Raw genomic sequence first — 20,337 nt, 5'->3', positions numbered from 1 at the left:
CTCCGCGGGACCACAAACTTCGACTTTCCGTCGGATCAACTCATGTTCGAGTTGCACCAGGTGCCTCGGCAGGTCCCAATCAGCCTGATCGACGGTTTGCGGGGACTAGGGTGCCCCACGGCCTCCGATCTGCAGGATAATCACGGGCTCAGTCCCGGAGCCGAGCTCTCAGGCGACCATCGCCATCGGCGTCCAAGCCACGCCCCTTCTAAAGGATGGATATGCTTGATGGATAGATTTGAAAACAGATGGATTGCTTTGGATATTGATGGGCGCATGGGTGGACGGAATTGTGATAGACTGAATCTTGGAAGAAAGACTGAATGGATACAGAATGTAAAGGTGACATGGTGATTATCAGCAGGTGGATGGAAGGATGAAAAAATGAATGGATAGATGCTTGGATGTAAGAGACAAGAGACCTCTTCAGGGTGGAGTTGCAATGATGTGCTTCGTTTGCTTAGTGCCATAAGAGCTTTGGTTCAAAGTGAGAGGTATTTTAATTTTCTGACTACTCCCTTGGTGTGGTGGATAAAAGAGGTATGAGATGGACTCAGGACTATCTCATTATTCAGTATTGCTGGCATTCAGGCTTTTGTTTTGATCCTAGGGGAGTGTTGCACCTCTGCCCTTAACCCATTAACCGCGGTGGTAATTCCGCCGCCGTGCGGGCGTTTCCGTGCGCGGGTGGGGCGCCGTCGGCCAATGGCCGACGGCAGCACTGGCTAGGTAGTGTTGCCGTCGGCCATTGGCTGACGGCAGCAATTAAGGGGTTAAATTCGTTTTTGCAAATTAAGCATGTCAATGAAATCAATGGTGCACATAAACACAAAGTTTGTTAAGGGGTACAGGCACTCGGTGTAAAGAAAAAACATAAAATATGTTGTGAATGAACAACTGCTTTAAAAGCATCAGTGGGGCTGGGATATGGAGAGCCTAGCACTACCACATAGAGGAGCATTATAAATATTGCTTTGGGGTGCCACAAATCAACTGCACCTCAATGAAGACCAGTTCTTAGGATGATCACAACACAAGGACAAGTTCGATGTCTTGTTCATTTATTCAAATCTTGTAAGTTAATGATTTCCAATTGGAGAAAAGAAGGCAATGAGCTGTGCCCTACTTGTAGAGTATTCGAATAGTGAGTGTAAAGATGAAATTCGCTGACACAGTGGGCGTCTGTTCCATCTCCCATTTTTATTTTGTCCCTAATGGTTCAACAGGCATTTTTCTTTAATGGCAACAGTTTCTAGGTTTCTTTCTTAATCCTGTGGGCCATGAGAGAGAAGATCCTTCATTTTTTAGGGGGAGTTTTATTAGCACGAACTTGACCCGAAGGTATCAGGTACCAGAACGCTTTACAAGAGCACCAGTTGCATTACATGCGGACACATTCATTTTTGTTAGGCACAGGGAGATTCGGTGATTTGCCCAGAATCACAAGATGTTGAGCGTCATTGCCAAGACTCAAACCCGGTTCCCCAGATTTGAGGTCAACCGCCATAGCCCGTTAGGCCACATCCTCTACCCAACCTCTTTGTTGTTCTCCCAAGGCAGTATCCGTATGTGGGTATTCACCAAAACCTCTGTGCAGAGGTCCAGGCTTGGTGGCACCACACTTACAGTTTTTGGGATGCTGAAGCTGCACCCTAGGGTGCCGCCTACCTCATTCCTATATAAATGATTCCCCTAGACTTGCAGCAGATAAGGCCTCCTTCTACTTACTATTTTTTTGCAGAGTTTGGATTTCTCTCAAACAGATGTGCATAACTTTTTACAGTATGAATTGTGATCAGCACAACAAGTGTGCAGTGAAAAAGTGTGTTACCGTTATATCGCTGTCAGAATATTTTCTGACATAAATATTGGGCCCGATTCACAAAATCCTAAACTTACTACCATTTTGGTATTCATAGAAGGCACTTACTCATTTCGGTATTCACAGAAGTTAGGAGTCCTAACTTTAGGACTCCTAAATGCCTTCTGTGAATACCTAAAGTCTTAAAATTTGTATTTTTCTCAACTTTACTACTACAAAACTGAGACAAATCCTAATTTTAGGACTTTCGGTATTCACAGAAGGCATTTAGGAGTCCTAAGGTTAGGAGTCATAACTTTACTACTCCTAAACTGTGAAAAATCCTAACTTTAGGACTTTCGGTATTCACAGAAGGCATTTAGGAGTCCTAAAGTTAGGAGTCCTAACTTTACTACTCCTAAACTGTGAAAAATCCTAACTTTAGGACTTTCGGTATTCACAGAAGGCATTTAGGAGTCCTAAAGTTAGGACTTCTAACTTCTGTGAATACCGAAATGAGTAAGTGTTTTCTGTGAATACCAAAATGAGTAACTGCCTTCTGTGAATACGAAAATGGTAGTAAGTTTAGGATTTTGTCTTAAGTTAGTTCTGTGAATCGGGCCCTCTGTGTCCTAAATATAGTCTACATAAGTATCACTCCGTTGGAGTTGGTAAAAGAAAATCTATGCTTAATGGGACAATATTTTTGTCTGACATTGGCATGGGAATCAGGTTCTAGTCTCGGCATCGGCTCAGCATCCTGTGATTCACAGCAAATCACTTATTCTCCCCGTGCCTATGGGCAGCGCTTGGATAACCTCACAGGTGATAAGTGCGCTCTACAAATCCCAGTGATATTATTTAGATATACATAATCTGTGTATAGTATTCTGACATCCCACTGTAAGGGTTTTGTGAATAACATTGGTGCCCCTGTCATTATTAATACAGAAACCTATTTGTGCACATTTAGGGGCATATTTACAAGCCCATTGCACCAATAGTGCGTCACTTTTATTGACGCACAGGTAGTCAATGGGCCTCCCCATATTTACAAGGGCATGCAAAGTCACTCTTTAACACAGCGTTGTACATTTGGTTCCCTTTCACGCATACCTCTGCATGAAAGGGGCATTCCATGGCGTTGTGTGGGCGTTCCCACGCAACATCCATGGAATGTGATGCAATTCCAGATTTGCTGCATTATGTACACCTGGGAATACATCAAAATCCTACGCCTCACCAGGGAAGACGAAAGGAGGCACAACAAGGAGAAATACTTTTATTTCTCCTCGTTTTGTCTTCTTTCTATGGGTGCTTCAGAAAGAGGAAAATGCCTTTAATGATTGTTTTTGTGTGGGAAGGTGCCCCTTCCTGCCAAAAAACTATCATCCCCTCAGTGCAGGCTCCCTTGCAAAATGACGCAGGGGTGTCTGCGCTGGCACACAGCTGATGTTTGTGCACCGGCACAGGGGAGAAGGACAGGAGTGTGCCACATCTTGTAAATACGGTGCATTCCTACCCTTTTATTTTGATGCACAGCAGGAAAGCTTGCTGCACTTCCGTGCGTCAAAATATTGTAAATGAGGACCTTATATTGTAAAGATGACATTTGCAAAATGGAACGTGAATGCTACTCACATAGGACAACCCTAACACCCATTGCATTTTTCCTGCTGGTTCTATGTTCAAGAATTGTCTAGCTGGATTGCCCCTGATTTCTCATCAGAACAACTGCTTGTAAGGTGTAAATGGTCATTAGCATGTAGGCTTTGATCACTGCAATGCAACTGGGGAAGAAGATGTTCTCAGAGGCTTGTGAGGAAAAGTTCTCCCCACCCTGATTGGCTGGATCTTTCGAACTTGGTGGGTGCGGTGACTCTGATTGGAAGTGGAACATGGCCCTCCTACCTGAACTTGGTCTAACAGATGGGAGTTCTCTCCAACTTGTTGAACACATTTGAAGGCGATTCATCATGTGTTATGCTGCTGGGACATTAGAGAGGCAGAAGAGATTAAAGAGGCGGGGAACTGTTATGATGGGAAACAGCCATTACATCGCATGCGTAACAACGCATGCGATCACAACACGGTCATTACAACGACCACGTTGTTACATTGCAGTACCATTACTACCCAAGACGTTACAATGACTTGCTGTAGGGGGCGCTCTAAGATAAGGAATAGTATACTTTTCTATTCCAACACCTTCCCTACTGTTGCGCACGCAGGAGTTGGAATCAGAAATTATACTACAGCAAGTCGTTGTAACAACTTGCATAGTAATGGTACTGCGATGTAGCAACGCGGTCATTGTAACAACCACGTTGTAATCTCATGCGTTGTAAACGCACACAATGTCGAAGTGCATATTCTTTATGATGCGAGAAAGAATGAGTTAGGGTGGAGGCAGAGGAGAGGTGGACGCTTATTAATATGGCTGTGTTTCAAGACTTTTGTGAAGGAAGTCCATCACCTATATTGGGCAACCTTTATATGATAATCTTTTTGCTGTCTGTGACCTGAGCATGTAATATGTTGATCATAGTATCTATATGTAATTGAACAGTTGGAATTCTATGCAGGCCTATGATATTTGTCTAGCACAGCCGTCTAGCATGTGATTGTGAGATTTACATAATGTTTGATTTTTCTTACTTGTCACTTCAAAGCTGATTCTAAAAATCTTCTTAGAATGGGTAGAATGGAAAAATAAAGTGAAAAAAAGATGCTTTACACATTTCTTGCCCAGGTGAAGAGTGGTTGGTGTCAGTGGTGGAAGTGTTGGGGGGAGAGGCATAGCCCTGGTGATGGACCACACACTCATACAATTATTTTGGGCCCAGGGATACATTTACTGTTTCAAACTGAGTAAGGTGGTGGTTACAGTCCTTGACTAGCTGATGCATTTGTTTTGCAAAGTTGACAGAGAAATTGAATGTTATGCTGAAGATACGAGCAAATTATTCCGGTGTAAGTACTGTCCCAAGTTAATGAGGTCACTGGCCAGGAAAGAGCATGGGTACACTGTGGCCAAGAGATTATTTTTCATCTGCTGACCTTTCCAGGAAAGTCAACTGAAATATGATTAAACATGTAAATTGTATTTTCTTTGCAGATCTGTGCACAGCTCTGCCATGAGCAATGCTCCTGCCCCTGGGTGCCTCCGCGCTGTGCCCCTGGGGTCCCTCTAGTCCGCGATGGCTGTGGGTGCTGCAGGATATGTGCCCGGCAGTATGGAGAAGCTTGTAATCAGGTGTATGTGTGCCACCACGAACAAGGACTCTTTTGTGATTATACTGCCAGTTACATAGGAAGGGGAGGCATTTGCAACTGTAAGCATTTATTGTATCATTTTACTGTGTATATAGTAATGTCAAACATAAATGGCTTTCTCATTACTTGATGGCTTTTGAAGTTTAGGAAGCATGAAGGTGTGCGGTGTAATGTATTTACTCTAACGGTCCAAGGGAGTACAATCGAAAAAGCCAATGGGGGCTCTGTCAACGGAAAACTTAAGGTCTGTCCATCTCTAAATGAAGCGGGCTTATTGAGGGTTTGCTTGACAGAGTCGATCACTTGCGATGGCATGCCCTGTCGGGACACATATTTACTCCGTCAGGGCACCGGAGTAAAGTATTTCATCGCCCTAAGGGAGTACCTGACTACCAAATTTTGAGATGCCCATCGGTCCTGTGATTTTTGTAAATGCATAAAAGATTTGAGGGACGACCCTGTCAACATGATGGAATCATATGCCAAAATTTCAATGTTATTTTAATTTTCAAAAAGAAAATCCTGTGGAGGTATTTTCTTTCTGAAAATAAAAGAAACTAAGAACCCCCTCATCTTGGGAGTTTTCTAACGTGGCATTGAGGCAATTTTACAGTTTTCACTGTCTCTCACCACCAGGTTTTACATGGCATTGAAGGACATTGAAAACAGGCTGTTTGTTTGCTCATTCTAAATAGGGTAAGTGGCCAAATGGGCCAACCTCCGATGATCCCAACTCTGTTGGGTGCTTGGTGGTGTATTTTGCCAGTTGAGATGGAATGTTCTCCTCAGTCGACATATTGAAGTACCGCCTGACTATAAATGAGGCAAGAGGACCTTCAGTTTGGAGGAGTGGGTACTCTGTCATAAAGGCGATGAATTACCCTTTCTGCCAAACTGTTATCCGCTGTCAACATACTCAAGGTCTGCCCGACTATAAATGAGGTAAGCAGACCTACAGTTTGGCACAGAGTTTACTTCGTCGCCGTTGCAACAGAGTACACTCTCTGGCAAACTATAAATCGGGCCCTTCATCTCGTCAATATCATGAAAATCTGTTTTGTCTCTAACCTCGTGAGATCGTTTGTATTAGTGGCTTTTTACTCTCATGAAGGTTACATGAAATGTTGAAAATGTGATGTAGAACTTGCATATTGTTTAGACATGGCACCTCTGGCATATCTCTTTTCAAAAGGATTCATATGATTTGTGTAATCTTAACACTGTGTGGTACTATAAGGCACCATGGTATTAAAGCTATATCTCTTACTTTGATACTGTTTGTAAAGTTATTGCATCACACTGGACTTGTAACACCATTTATTTATAATCAATGTGACAGTCTTTAACCAAATAATATTATTAAAGGCTATGAATTCAAAACATATTAAATATAACTTTTGATCCTTAAGTTGGGGACCGTTGTAAGCCACATTTTGATTGCTATTGCATTCTGGTAAGTGGTCCCCAGCAAGGCACGCTTGTGTAAGAACCCAGCTATTGTAACCCAAAGTTGGAAATCAATGAGGAAGTAGTAGGCACTAGCAAACTAGTTCCTAACACTTGCTCTCAATTCAAAATCCCCACTAAGCAAAAAGTAGACAGAGAGCCACCACACACAAAAAGAACAACAGCAAGTGACCAAAAATTAGAAAACTGCACAGAATTTTAGAAAAGAAGAAGACTATATCACCAGAACAGAGTTCTTAAGCTGAAGGAGTAGTAGCAAAAAATTTAATAATTTAAGAAAACTAAAAGAGTTATACCACCAACAAAACAATCAGTAACAGAAGCAGCTGTTTGAGTGAAGCAAAATTCAGGAACAGAAGCAGCTATAATAGAAAAACATAAATCAGGAATTAAGTATGTGCAAAGGGCACAGGAACAAGGAATTGGTCCTAAAACTGAGCAGAAATACATGAGCAGAGTCTCAGTGGGAATACAGTCAAAGGTAGAACCCCTTTCCATCATCCGCAGCCTCACCTAGAAGCAGGATGTAAGAATTCTGACAGTATTTACCACCCCACCAACCTGGCACCTCTTGCCTGCCAAATGCAAAGATTAGTCCATATATCAAGTATACACTAATAGCTTAAACCAAGAATGACTGATTTAGGAACAAATTTGCAAAGGTACTTTAGGACACGACCATGGCAATAGTGTTGATAAACCAAGATATTTTTTATTTTGACATAACCAGATGTTGTTATGGTTCATAATGCCTTGAGGGATTGGTTGTCATGGAACTTCTACTGCTTTTAGGAGGATAGACAGAGGTTTGAATGAAGAGACTAAGTACAACATGGTTTGTCAACTGGAAAAGTTATGAGTGGTAGTGTGAGCACCTGCTTAATGCTCAGTCTGTTCTAGGGAAAGATCATAGAGGGGTAGGGAGCATCTTCTTGTTACTCAGCTTGTATTATCATTGCATACATTTATGTGATTGACAGAGGCAATTCATTATCTTAATCTGAAGGAAACATCTAGTCCTTACTTTTCAGTGCTGCAGAGTCTCAGTGATTAGTTCTCATGCCCTAGCATGTACATCCACGATAAGGTTTACATAGTAAATGTTTACTTTGATAGAGCGTAAAGATGAGATCAGTGGGATCCATTTAACCCCTTAAGTGCTGCTGACGGCCAACGGTCGTCAGCAGCGCTACCTCCCCAGTGCTGCGCACGACCATTGGACGTCCATTCAGCACTGGTTCCAATGGACAGCGCAGCACTGGGGAGGAATGTTTACACGCAGCTAAGGTGTTAATGATAGATGCCTCTAGGAGAGAACCTTGGAGAATTTGTTAGGATTCATGGATATGTTAAGGTCACTGGCCAAAATGCATAGTCTAGTCTCTGGGCACAATATAGAAGGCTTGTAAGGCTCCCTAGATCAGTTGGGAAATAATGAAAACTGAAGTTTGTGGGTAAGAAATGTCATTTTAAATATAATGTAAATAATAGCCAACCTCCGTAATGGGACTACCTGCTTGAGGAATATTAACACCACTTTTATATATGAAATATATGAAAATGTGTCTTGTGGTATTACTCGATAAACAATTTCGGAATTTACCTGAGTAATCTGTGTCCTACAGACTGTTGTCTTTCTTACTTTGCAGGATGGTTTATCTTTATGATTCGAGTAGTTTACATTAGATTTGGTTATTTTGAAAATTGTCAAGGGAACGTGGAATCCTTACAAGTGTAATTTTGGAAAACAGCTCCATGATCAATAAATTCCCTCCATTTAACCTTAAGAACCTCAACATATGAGCACTTTTTCAACTACTTTTAAGCCAATTAAACTCAAACCTAAGAAATTCTCCCTGGAGTCCAAAAAAACTACTCTTATAGTATAATGTTAGTTACGTATATTTACAGTTTACTGGTTATGATACTCTCAAGAATATTTGTGGCCAGGTGAGAAATAATCAAATAAAATTCAGAGAGGAGAACATGAACATACGATTTAAAGGAAGAGTGCATTTCAGTTCTCTATTTTCTTATCTTGATATGCAGTTGGAACTCTGATGCACTTTATTCGTCTTGTGGGAATGACACTAAACAAGTATCACACATAAGCCTTCTATTGCCACCCATTTGAATGTTTGTTTCGAAAGATTTGACAAATGTGATGCTGTTCTTTTGATGTTTTACTAACAGTGCTTAGCTTCATCTACATTAAGGTAAAATTTAGTGCCAGGCTACACGAGAGGTCTCAATTCAGCAGATTGTTAGAGAAAAGTAGTTACCCCAACATTGTTAAATAAGACAATGTAGGGCCTTGGAAACCAATATTTGTGGCATTGGCTTGAAAAAATCTGCAGATGCCATAATCTAGAAACCCTGTTTTTAAATTAGGTTTCTTACAAGTTCCAGCTAAAGTAAAAACGTTCTGCTTAGTTCTCACAAAGTCAAGCTTAAATCAGTGGAGTTTTTCTTAACATATTGAATTAATATGGGAAGTTGTATTTTCTATGACTTCAAGTTTAGAACCATTTACAGGAGATTTGTAACAGTATTAGGCCTGGGCAGGTTTCCTAAATTGTTAGAATCCCAGCTACTGTGTGTTATTTCAGTAGAAGAAATTCTCAGTGCATTTAAAACTATTCTCACAGAAGCTTCTTCTGTCCCTCCAGTCATGTTTAAGCATTTACTCTTGCAATTAAGTTAAAGAAAAAAAGAATCAGATTTAAATTTTATAGATGCTACCTAATGCCAGTGTATTATTCTAGGGATAAACATCTGACGACTAAGGCCTATCCCGAATAACAATGTATATTCCACACACTTTAATTTTAGTTACAGGTTAAGTAATGTCCAACTATTACATAATTTGGCAGATGCCTAACAGTTCTAGTAGATTATTGAAAACAGGGTTAAACCCACTAAAGTCAAAGGGACCTGGGTAGTTATCAGTACAAAGGGAAGGGGTCCCAGACGGAAAGAGAAATTTTTGCAAAAAACTTTTCTCTTATTATGCAGTTAAAGAAACAAAAACTAATGAATGCAAAAAAGTTTTATTCAGATTTGCATTATTCCTTCGACTGGTTAGAATTCATATTACATTCAATTATATACATACCAAATTGTAATCAATATACGTGCCCACATTCACAACGGGGGGGGTGAAGGAAGTGTCATGGATAGGGTAGGGTAAAGGGATAGTCAGATTCACTCTGTGACAAGTGTAATTCTCAATTTAAAGGCAAATTACATGTGGTCCCTTTTAAACAAAAGGCCACAACGAAAGGCTCTGAGAGAGTCCTAAAACATAAATGATGAACAGAGCCAAACTCCACTTCAGCCGTTAAGGTCTTGCTTGGGGTAGGAGGTTGGTCGTGGATATGTAGTCGGTTATGTAGTCAACATTTCGACCCGAAATACATGTAGGAGAGTAGTCCTTACAGGGAGGGTCTTCTTCAGGACAAAAAGAGTTGTGGGTGGGCGACCTCCTAGGGAGTAGTTAAAAAGAGGTTAATTGGTGCACACCCATCCTGTTAATTACTACAAGGAGGGCGGATTAATGAGAGAAAGTGTTAAGTTAAAAAAGTGTTGTCAAGGTTGTATCAAAAACGACGCACATACAGTTTGAGATAAAGAAATATAGATTTGCACGGGGTTCATTAATGGCTCACCTAGTGTAGGAGGTGAGAAACACTGAGTCTATAAACAAGTGAAGTCAACTCATAATCAAGCATAAATCTATGTCTATTGATATCATGTGGTAGAGAATTAAGTCTACCCTCCACAGCACCAATAGAAATCGTAGTGTCTTAAATAATTGCAAAGACGTTTAGAGTATTCGTATACTGTCCACGCTTCGGTGCATATTGTATAGCACCAACCACAATACTTAGATCACAACAATCCTACATAGAAATTATTATTATAAGGTTAAGAGTGCTCACAGGCAGCATGAGAACCCATATTGAGTGAAAAGCTCTATGTTTAACTGCATAATAAGAAAAAAGTTTTTTGCAAACATTTCTCTAACAGTTCTAGTAAGCAGAGGATATGTTTAATTTCTCTTCTTTCAAATATGGATTTTAACAAGTATTTAAAAAAAATGAACTTATTTCTGCAGTTGTTTAGAGTTCACTGGCATGGGGTCATCTGCCAACAATTGTCAGATGTCCGTACTACCCTGTTCAGGTTGTAGTAAGATATGCACTCAAATTATAGCGGATGGGACTTCTGTCAACTATTAGCATATGTCTTGTTTCTGCCAAGCTCTATATAGTTTCAGAAATATACCTTTCAATTCTTATTTAAAATACAATCCAAAAAAAGAAAGGGACATTTACGGAAACGCGATACAAGGAGTATATTTGTAAAGTGAAGGACACGTTGTGTTTCGGCAAAATAGACTTTGTCAACTACTACTACTAATAAGGTTACTTTGCCGAAATGTGTTGTGTCTTACACTTTATATACTCACCCTTTGGATAGCTTTCTCATGTGTGTTCCTTCCTGTTTTGGATTGCTTCTTCATTGGCACACAGGGTTTTTGCCCCTACAGTTGGAGCCCTGGGGCCAGAAGACTGGAGGACCATTCTAAGTGAGAAAGTTACAATATTTTTGTCAAAAAACACATTAATTTGAAATAATTATTACAAGCAAAAATAAAATGTGTCCAGCAAGGATAATAGTTAAAATAATGTTTATGAAGAGAAGTCTGCTGTTAAAGGTAACTCTAGTTTTTTATTTTTTTTTTATCTGTGATTACACAAAAATCTGTAACATTGATTACAGATGAAGAGGATGAAAATTGTGAGATTAATGGTAAAACCTACAAAAATGGCGAGGTCTTTCAACCAACCTGCAAGATGCAATGTTTGTGTTCTGATGGGGGTGTCACCTGCACTCAACTCTGCAGTGACAATATTCAACTACCTACTCCAGAGTGTCCATCACCAAGGCGTGTGCAACTGCCAGGAAAATGCTGCGACCAGTGGATCTGTGACCAACAACAGAACAGAATCCCTAACGATGCTCAATCTGGTAATAAACATTTTAACATTTTGTGTTTAATATGTCATTATAATTCACTACGAAAAATGAACACTCTGCTACTGCTTGATAATGTGCTCCAATTTTCCACTTCCTGTTCCAGCCATTGTCTATAAAGTGTTTGGTTCACTTACTTACATCAGTAAATTAATCTTTGGAAGTATTTTTGAAATATAGACCCATTTTTGCAAAAAAAATTAAACACCTTGACACATAATTACTGCTGTTTTTTATTCAGTAAAAATAATTAAATGGTAGCTGAGAGCCACTGCAGGTGAGTTGAGCAGTTCGACTACTTTCAAGTATTTCTCCACTTGCAGTATTTGTGGCATTGTATTTTTAAAACTACATATTATTCTCTTATCATTATTTCTGGGTTTAACATGGACTGGGAATTTTCTAGGAGCAAAGTAGAAAGACACTATATAAATTACAGTGGGGATAAGGGTTTTTGTGTTTGAGTATTGCACTACCAGTATATTTGTTAATTCAACCATCAGCTCTCTTTCTTGGGGCCTGAGTACGACTTTGGCGGTGCAGCACTGGGTCCGCCTCGCTGTCGCACCGCCAATGCCGTGGTCGGGCCACCCACAGATTAGACTTTCATCCTGTCTCCTAGGCTTTTTTTTGCGTTCCCATGGACGTGCCTCTAAAAATGGGTCCTGCAATGGGAATGCTAAAAACAGTCCCTGAACAGTTTGGAATGAAAAGTCTATGCCATGCAGGAACTCGGTACATGCACACAGGGGTGCACATGTTGTGCCCACTTCACGCACCCCAGGGTATAGAGGTTCAAAGGGGCCCTGTAGGGCCCCTTTTGTGTCCTCTCTGCCAGAGTTTTCATGGGGGAAGAACTGCCATAAAAACCGTTGCAGAGATGAAACGCCTAATATGCTTGGTGGGACCGCATGTTTGTTCTGGGAATCGGGCCCCCTGATTTTATCAGAATTTACATTCATGATCACGGATCCCCTTTCTTTTCCAAACCATTCTGTTTCTTTACATGTATTGGTTTTTACAAGAAGGAATTGCTATTTTCTGTAAGAGCGAATTAGATTTTATATTAAAGTGCTTTTTCCTCAAGAAATGTTTTTATTTTTGTAGCAAATCGATTTTGTACATACTGATTTGTTTGGCAGTTTTCTGGGTACATGTTTGGGTGCTAAAAAAAGGGAAATTGTGATTAACAACAAGCATGTTTTCGAGGCAAAGTCCACTTAACTCGGTCGAAGGCAAATTAAATAAATTTGTTGCAATCAAGAGATTGATGTTACCTTACGTGTCATCTATGAGGTTATATGAAAGTCATGACAGCTTCTTTTGAGAAGAGAGTTAAAGTACCATTTGAAACTTACTTTTTCAACATTGGTTGAGTTAGCTAAACATTTTGACATGTTTTGTTTTTATTGACCTTCCATTATATTGTGTAAGAGATTGTGGACCATGCAATTAGAGGTCGACTGTCAGTATACAGAAGAGTGTCTCAGCAAATATTTTCTACTACTTTATTATTTATTTACCCAAGCAGTCCTTCTTTAAACCAGAGATTTATTTTTCACTCAACACTTTTCCTTAGAGAAACATATTCCGGTTAGCCACCAATCATACCATAGGTATTTATTTCATTCAAGAGTCGGAGATTCTATCCAAGAGCCCAACTTTCTATAGAAGGTTTGTGAATGTTTTCCCAGGTCATACCATACATCTTGACAATGCTTGAATTGCCCACTCTTTGGCTCAGAACCATCATCTGCGATAGGTAGGACAGGCTCCAATCATTTTTGGGCATTTGGGATGAATATGATTCAGACCAACGGGTCTGGAAGTAAATTAGAAGGGATATTCTTTTAGAGTTCTCAAATCATTCACTAGATTGATCATATTTCTGTCTCCTGGTCCAAGACCACTCTTAAGTAGAAGTTGATCCACAAGGAATTAGCAGATTATTTGTTCTAGCGAGCAATTATCCTATCACTTAAGTGAAGTTGGGAGGAGGACTTTGTTCCATTCTGTAATACATCATAAAACTCAATGGTGTACATCAATAGGTTCGATTACTTTAGAATGTTCACTCAGTAGGAAATCATCTCTCAAGGTGACCTCGGGTAATTGCTTTGTCAATAGACATACAAGAAGCTCTCAATAATATTCCAGTTCTCCCAACACACAAACACTTTCAGCACTTGAGAGACCTGCAAGTTCATTTGTTACCTGTTCAAAGTGTTCTCCTACAGCTAGCAATCTGCTCCAAAGTTCTTCACTCAAATTCTGCCCCCTTCGAAGGAAAATATTCATTCAGTGTGAGAACTTCTCGTTCTACATTACAATAAGAAGTTAGTCTGCTCTACTTGCTAGACTGTTATTGACATTGTGGTATATACTCTGGCTCAATAAAGATTCCTGAATTTCTTAGAGTTCTACCTAGAGCCCAAGCATCAATTATAGTTTATTGGCACTGTATGAAACATAACCAGCTTAAAACATTACTTTTCTCCTCATGCTTCAGTCTTGTCACTTCTCAACCCTAAAGTAAGTCAATAGTGACCCGAAAGCAATTTCTAGTCCTGGACAACATGGCCACATGATTACTTGTCACATGCTTGACGAGATTATCTAAAGCTGTGGATCTGATATTCCTCCTCTCAATAGGATCCACTATGGTGTTGGCACCATGATGTCTCTTGCCATCTTCAGGGACCTTGAATGGTGGTTAATTTTTGTATTGAGTTTTTGTTTTATAGTATCTACAAGACCCTAGAGTATCAGAGTGCTTTACCAATAAGCTGAACGCAGTAGATATAGACAATAAATGGCTATTAACAGACCAGAACCTAAAAACAAACCCATCCAAAGACACAAGATTGCAAAACTATAAACATAGACAAATATAATCAGAGTTAATCACACAAAAGTGTTGATATATTGGTTCAAACATGTTTCAACAAGTATGTGCAAAAACGGAAGTGATCTATCCAAACAATGAGGACCTGATTCACAAAGAACAGTCATGGCTGGATCTCCGTAGTCATTGCGGGATCTCCACACACATGGCGGGATGCCTACAATGAGAAAACGCTGTGCGGAGATCCCGCCACAGCTACGAAGCTCCGCCACAAGTGTAGAGGCTCTTTGTGAATCAGGCAACAGAGCTTTTAAGTTTCACCATTGGTAGCTTTGACAATTGTTCTGCTCGACAAAAGCAAAACTATTCCAGTGTTGGCACACGCGCATAGAATACCGATGGCAGTGAGCGCTACATTTGAACTTTCAACATCTGCGGACTAAATCTCGTATGTCAGTAAGGTCATCCTCACTTTCTGCCGCCATTAATTTGGAAATGCTACAGGTCCATTCAATTTGACTCGTCCTGAAGCTGTTCACTTTGATGTTGACCTCCATCCTCTAATAGGTGTTGTTTATTAGCTGACTTCCCTTCAACTTCAACCTACACTGGTAACTCACCAGCAGCTCAGGCATAGCAGTGCCCAGTGCTGAGATGCCATGGGCCCTAAGGCTCACTGTGGTTCCCAGAAGTCTCCCCGACCACCAAGATCTCTGTCCCAGGATGGTGACAGCATGGATGGAAGCATCCAGCACTTTAATTTACAAGCCAGACCCATTAGCTTTGTTAATGTGCTGCGAAAGGCTTTCTTAACCTCGAATATATGTGTGCCAGCAAAGACTGTGCCAGTATACACTGACGGAATGAAAGAACTAAAAGTGTCAGTGCATTCAGAACCGGGCTTGATACATTGCCACCACACACTGTGCAAGGCCACATCCGAAATACCTTTTTGTTCCTACGGATTTGAAGCTATGGAGATTTCTGCACTGAGTACTGAGTATTCTTGCAAGAGATTCAGGACAAAAAAAAGTCATTGACCTCCTCTGTAATTGGTGATATAAGTGCATTATTTTATGTATTTATTTTTTATTCAGTAGAAAAAAACATAAGAGATCAAATTAATTTGCAAACGCTTAAACCATATCCAAAATGTTGTCAACACCTTTCATCCTAATATAATCATATATTTATCTCTAATTCATATTAAAGTCACCCAATAAAATACATTATGCATTGTGCATAATATTCAACTCTTTTTTCTTTCTTCCTTTACATCTTTCCCTTTCTTCCTTCTTTCTTCCCTACTCTGCTTTATAAATATTGTACTCAAATCCCTGAATGAAAATGTGTCAGAATGTTAAAAAGCAGTCCTTTTGCCATTTTTTTCATACTTGGCCACTTAATTCTTCCTTTCTGCACATGTCAATTGAAGCAACTTTACTTCATTTTCTGCAGCCAAAGAAAAAAAGCAGCATCTGAGTAAACCTCCATAGTTGTAGAATGAGTGAGCGAGCCTGTTAAACCAGTCAGCCTTAGAATGATCTTCCCCCAAAGGTTTTGCCTTAACCCTTCACGTTTTGCTGATTTTTCTTTAAAACTCTTTATTGGCTGTCCCAACAAGTATCAGAGCATACATTGTTATAACACCATGGAGAACAGTGGTACATTTCACTTATTGCTCAGCCCACAACTACACCAATACAATCAAGTCAAAAACCACTCCTTCCCAACCTGAACTTGGACCAGACAGACAGTGTAAGTCATTCTGCAACTGTGCAGGTCACCTAGAACTCTCCCATATCACTCAATTCCAGCCCATGCGCAGTGCACTAACAGGGGGACTATCACACCAGCCTACTCAATGACCCTCCAGCACAGGGACCTCCAGAGTCTCCCACTATTTGTCCCCATACGTCCCCCAGAGTTAGTGATCATTCTCCACTGCCCGCTATAGGTTGCACATTTAGGACAACTCCAGGCTGTGTCCACCAGCTCCTCTGCCCTCATGCACCACCCAAGATTCACTTCCCATCCCTGCAGTGTGGGTGCAAAAGGACTGCCCCCAACTTTGAACAATAACCCATCGTTCAACAGCTAGGGCCACATTACAGAAGAGCAGCATGTTTCTCTCCAATGTTTGCTCCCCTCAAATGCCCAGGGTAATCATTTGAGGCGTGAGTTGGAGCCGCACCTCTTTCACCGCAGAGATGCGCACTCTAACTCTCTAAATATCTGCAACCGTGAACAGCCCCAGACAGTATGCAACAAGATACCTCTAAATCAGACTCAACCCTCCCATTGTATGCAGTTTCTCAAACGCCCTATGCAGCAATTTCAACTGCACCAGGTGGAATTCGATTTGTATTGTAACCTCTTGTGGGTAACGGCAGGCTTAGCCCCATGCATCATCTTCTTGCCTCCCCAAATCCCCCTTCCACCTACCTCTCAGTGCATCCAGTGGGGGCAGGCCATGGGCCAACAGTATGGTGTATATCTGTAGGATGTCACTCACATATAGGGGGGAGGCCAGCACCCTGAACTCCAGAGATGACTCTTCCAGCAGATCCACAAAAAGAGCTTTGTGTTTCCTAAGGATATATCGCTTCTGCAGGTATCAAATATATTGGGCACCTGACAGTTCAAGGTCTGTCAAGCTTGGGTTGGGGGAACAGTCTCCCCCCTCCAAACATCCCCATATACTAAAATTCTCAGCAGATTCCAACATTGATGGACCTCAATCTCTCTAAGCTCCTTTAATACCTCTGCCTCCCACAGTGGTGTTGCAATAGTGCATATCCCTTTCCAGTCCATAAGCCGCTCGGCCCTCCTCCAGATATTCACCACTAAGGCTGTTGGCTGGGGAAGCTTTCACATTTTCCCCCTCCCATACAGAAGCTGCAGGTGGCCCATAGATCCCAAAGCCCATCTATCCACAGATCCCGTTGATCAGAGAAGACCCAGTCATTCACAACCACCATGTGGGCCACCCAATAGTACAATTTCAGGTATGGCAGGGTGATAGCCCCAAACCTTGTCTTCCATCTCAGCATCACCAGGGCTATCTGAGGAACTTCCATATCCCATAGCAGTGTTCTTGTAACCTCATCCACCTGCCTGAAAAGAAAACCTCCGGCATCACATATGGTGTGCTCTGGAGGACGTTAAGAAATATGGGCAGGTATATCATTTTATAGAGCTCTGCGCTACCAAGCAACAACAATGGAAGGGAATGCCAATGACCCGTATCTCTGTTGTATGCCTCCAAAATCTTCCATAGGTTCTCACTGAAAAACAACTCTCTGTCATTTATTAGACAGATGCCCGATACCTAAATCCCTGTGACTGCCAGTGGACCGGAAAGGGACCCGGGGAAGGGGGGCCTAGCCCCACAGGGAGTATGAAACCGATTTACTCCAGTTGATTCGGAGCCCGATATATTCCACAAAAACCCGTAGGATCTCCAATATATGTGGGAGAGAATGGCCAGGCTCCGCCAAATACAGGAGGATGTCATCTGCATATAGGGATATTGCATCATCTGAACCTTTATCCCACCTGAAGACCCAAATCTGGGCATGGCTACAGGTACAGTTTGCAAGTGGCTTGAGCGCTACCACAAATAGCAGTGGGGATAGCTTAAAGTCCTTTCAGTACCTGAAGACATTCCCACCTTTGACTGTGTTTCTCCTCTTCCAAAGCGCTAAGAGACCTGTCGGTGTAAATGCGCTGTAAATTAACATAACATAACATAACATAACATAACATAACATAACATAGCTGGCAGCCCTGCCTGGTGCGGCACCCTATTGTGAACTCCACCGACAGTACTCCATTCACCTATAACCCATCCATGGGAGAGTAGTACACCAACTTAGCCCACTCCATGAAGGATCAACCTAAATGTATCTACCGTAGGACCGTTCAGAGGTATGGCGACTCCAAATCAAACGCTTTTTCAGCGTCCAGTAAAAGGAGCACTACTGGTTCCCTGATCCTGCCTCAGCACGCCACACATTCAAACAAGCGCCTAAGATTATGATGGGTTGCTCGGTGGGGCATGAAACCCGATTGATTGGCAGGCACCAGAGACTCCACCACATTCATTATACATGCAGCAAGGACCCGGGCTATAACACTTTCACCTCTACATTAAGTAACGAGATGGGGCGTTATGACGCTGAGTATTCCCTCGCTTTTCCTTTTTAATTTATGGACAATCAGAGCCTGACGCAGACCCTTCAGCAGTATCCCCTACCTCTTGTACTCAAGGAACAACTCCCCCAGGTGAGGCACTATCTGGGTCTGGAGGCATTTGAAAAACTAAGGGGAAGGCGATTGATCCCGATGCCTTCCTCCCTTTCATAGGTCAGCGTATCAGCAATCCTGGAGTCCGAGATCTCTGCTTCCAGAGCATCTTTCACCTCCTTGCTGAGGACAGGGGTTGGAAGATCCCAAAAGAGATCAAGAAGACCCTCTCCCTCATCCTAGATGCATGGCATATCGATCTCATGCAGGTGGGCTGCCATTATCTGACCTATACCATCTGGAGTCTCCATCACTTCTCCACCTCTCCGCTTGAGCCTATGTGTCAACTTCTGCCCTTCCTCCCGCGTAGTCAGCCAGGCCAGTAGTTTCCCGTCTCAGTCCCCAAATTCATGTGCCCACCCTTGTTTCACCCTAAAGCAAGCCCTGGCCTCCTTCTGCTGCAGTCATCTGTCATCCTCCATCATCTTTTCAATTCTGATATCTAATTCAGGGGTAGGGCCCCAGACCAAGGCAACCTCTCCCTGCACTAGTTTTGTTTCTAGGTTTCTGCACTCTTTGCTCCTCTACTTTTTCTTACCCACCACATCGGAGATCAATTGGTCCTGGATCACTGTCTTATAGGTCTCCCACATGACCACCCCCCAGTCCACTGGCTCTTTGTGTTCCTCAAAATAATTGGTGGTACCTGTTGTCAAGCACTGCCTACAGTCCTAATCCGTGAGCTCCTATGGGTCAAGGCTCCAACTTGTCCTCCGCCCCATCCCAGGCCTCCTACAGACAGCAAGCATTGGAGCGTGGTCGGACATGCACTTTGGCAAGTATTGGGTGTCCCTCCCATCAATAAAGCTGATGTTGTGAGACAAGGAGGTTGTCCAGTCTCGACAGCAATCTCATGGCATTGGCCGCATATGGAAATTGCGGCTGCTTAGGGTGGTGCACCCGCCTTAGGTCAGCCAGGCCCATGAAACCCATGAATGTCATCAAACTTGTATCTGATCTTGGTTGGTGCACCGTCTGCGTAATCATGTCCCTGTCCCCCTGTGTCACCAAATTGAGGTGCCCCCCAAGGAGTGTGAGAGTGTCCAGTATGGCCACCAACCAGTCCCTCATGCTTGCCATCCCCTCCATGTGCAATCCCGGCAGGAGATTCCATGACACCACTGTCAAGGGCAGCCCACTCCAAGTAACTATGACGACTGGCCGACAACCATTCATGGTCGCCCATATCTGAGTGATGTGGGAGGGGACGGATTTATGCACCAAGATCCCAAACCCCTGGAGTCCAGAGAGAACCCTGCATGCACAACCATCCAATACCACCCCTACTGAAAATTCCACACCTCTTGCACATCAAGTGGGTTTCTTGAAATAGGACGGTGTCCAGGTCATGCCGGGATAAGAATTTTGAGACCACCTCTATCTTCAAACTGGTACCAAAACTGATAATATTCCAGGAAAGGACCCTGAGTCTGCTGCTCCTCACACTGCCTGGGCCCGGACTCTCTACTCTGTGTGCCCTACTTGTGCTCATTTAGCACCCATTTGTTCCAATATCCTCCTCAAGAGTTGCTGTCTGGTTGAACAAACTCCCCCCATAACAGTAACCACCCCTACCCACAACCTCTTGCAGAAAGCCTAA

General features: G+C 42.1%; 1 protein-coding gene across 1 annotated transcript in view; it reads left to right on the top strand.

The window, feature by feature from the left end:
* Nucleotides 1-20,337, top strand: part of CCN5 (cellular communication network factor 5) — a 158,751-nt gene that overhangs the window by 13,514 nt on the left and 124,900 nt on the right. The window contains exons 2-3 of the mRNA XM_086929038.1: nt 4,920-5,136; nt 11,330-11,578. Coding sequence (XP_086785164.1) covers nt 4,920-5,136; nt 11,330-11,578 — 466 coding nt within the window. The remainder of the gene's footprint in view (nt 1-4,919; nt 5,137-11,329; nt 11,579-20,337) is intronic.

The sequence above is a fragment of the Lissotriton vulgaris genome, chromosome 7, assembly GCF_964263255.1.
Source record: "Lissotriton vulgaris chromosome 7, aLisVul1.2, whole genome shotgun sequence".
Taxonomy (NCBI): Eukaryota; Metazoa; Chordata; class Amphibia; order Caudata; family Salamandridae; genus Lissotriton; species Lissotriton vulgaris.
This window is presented reverse-complemented; position numbering and strand designations above follow the sequence as displayed.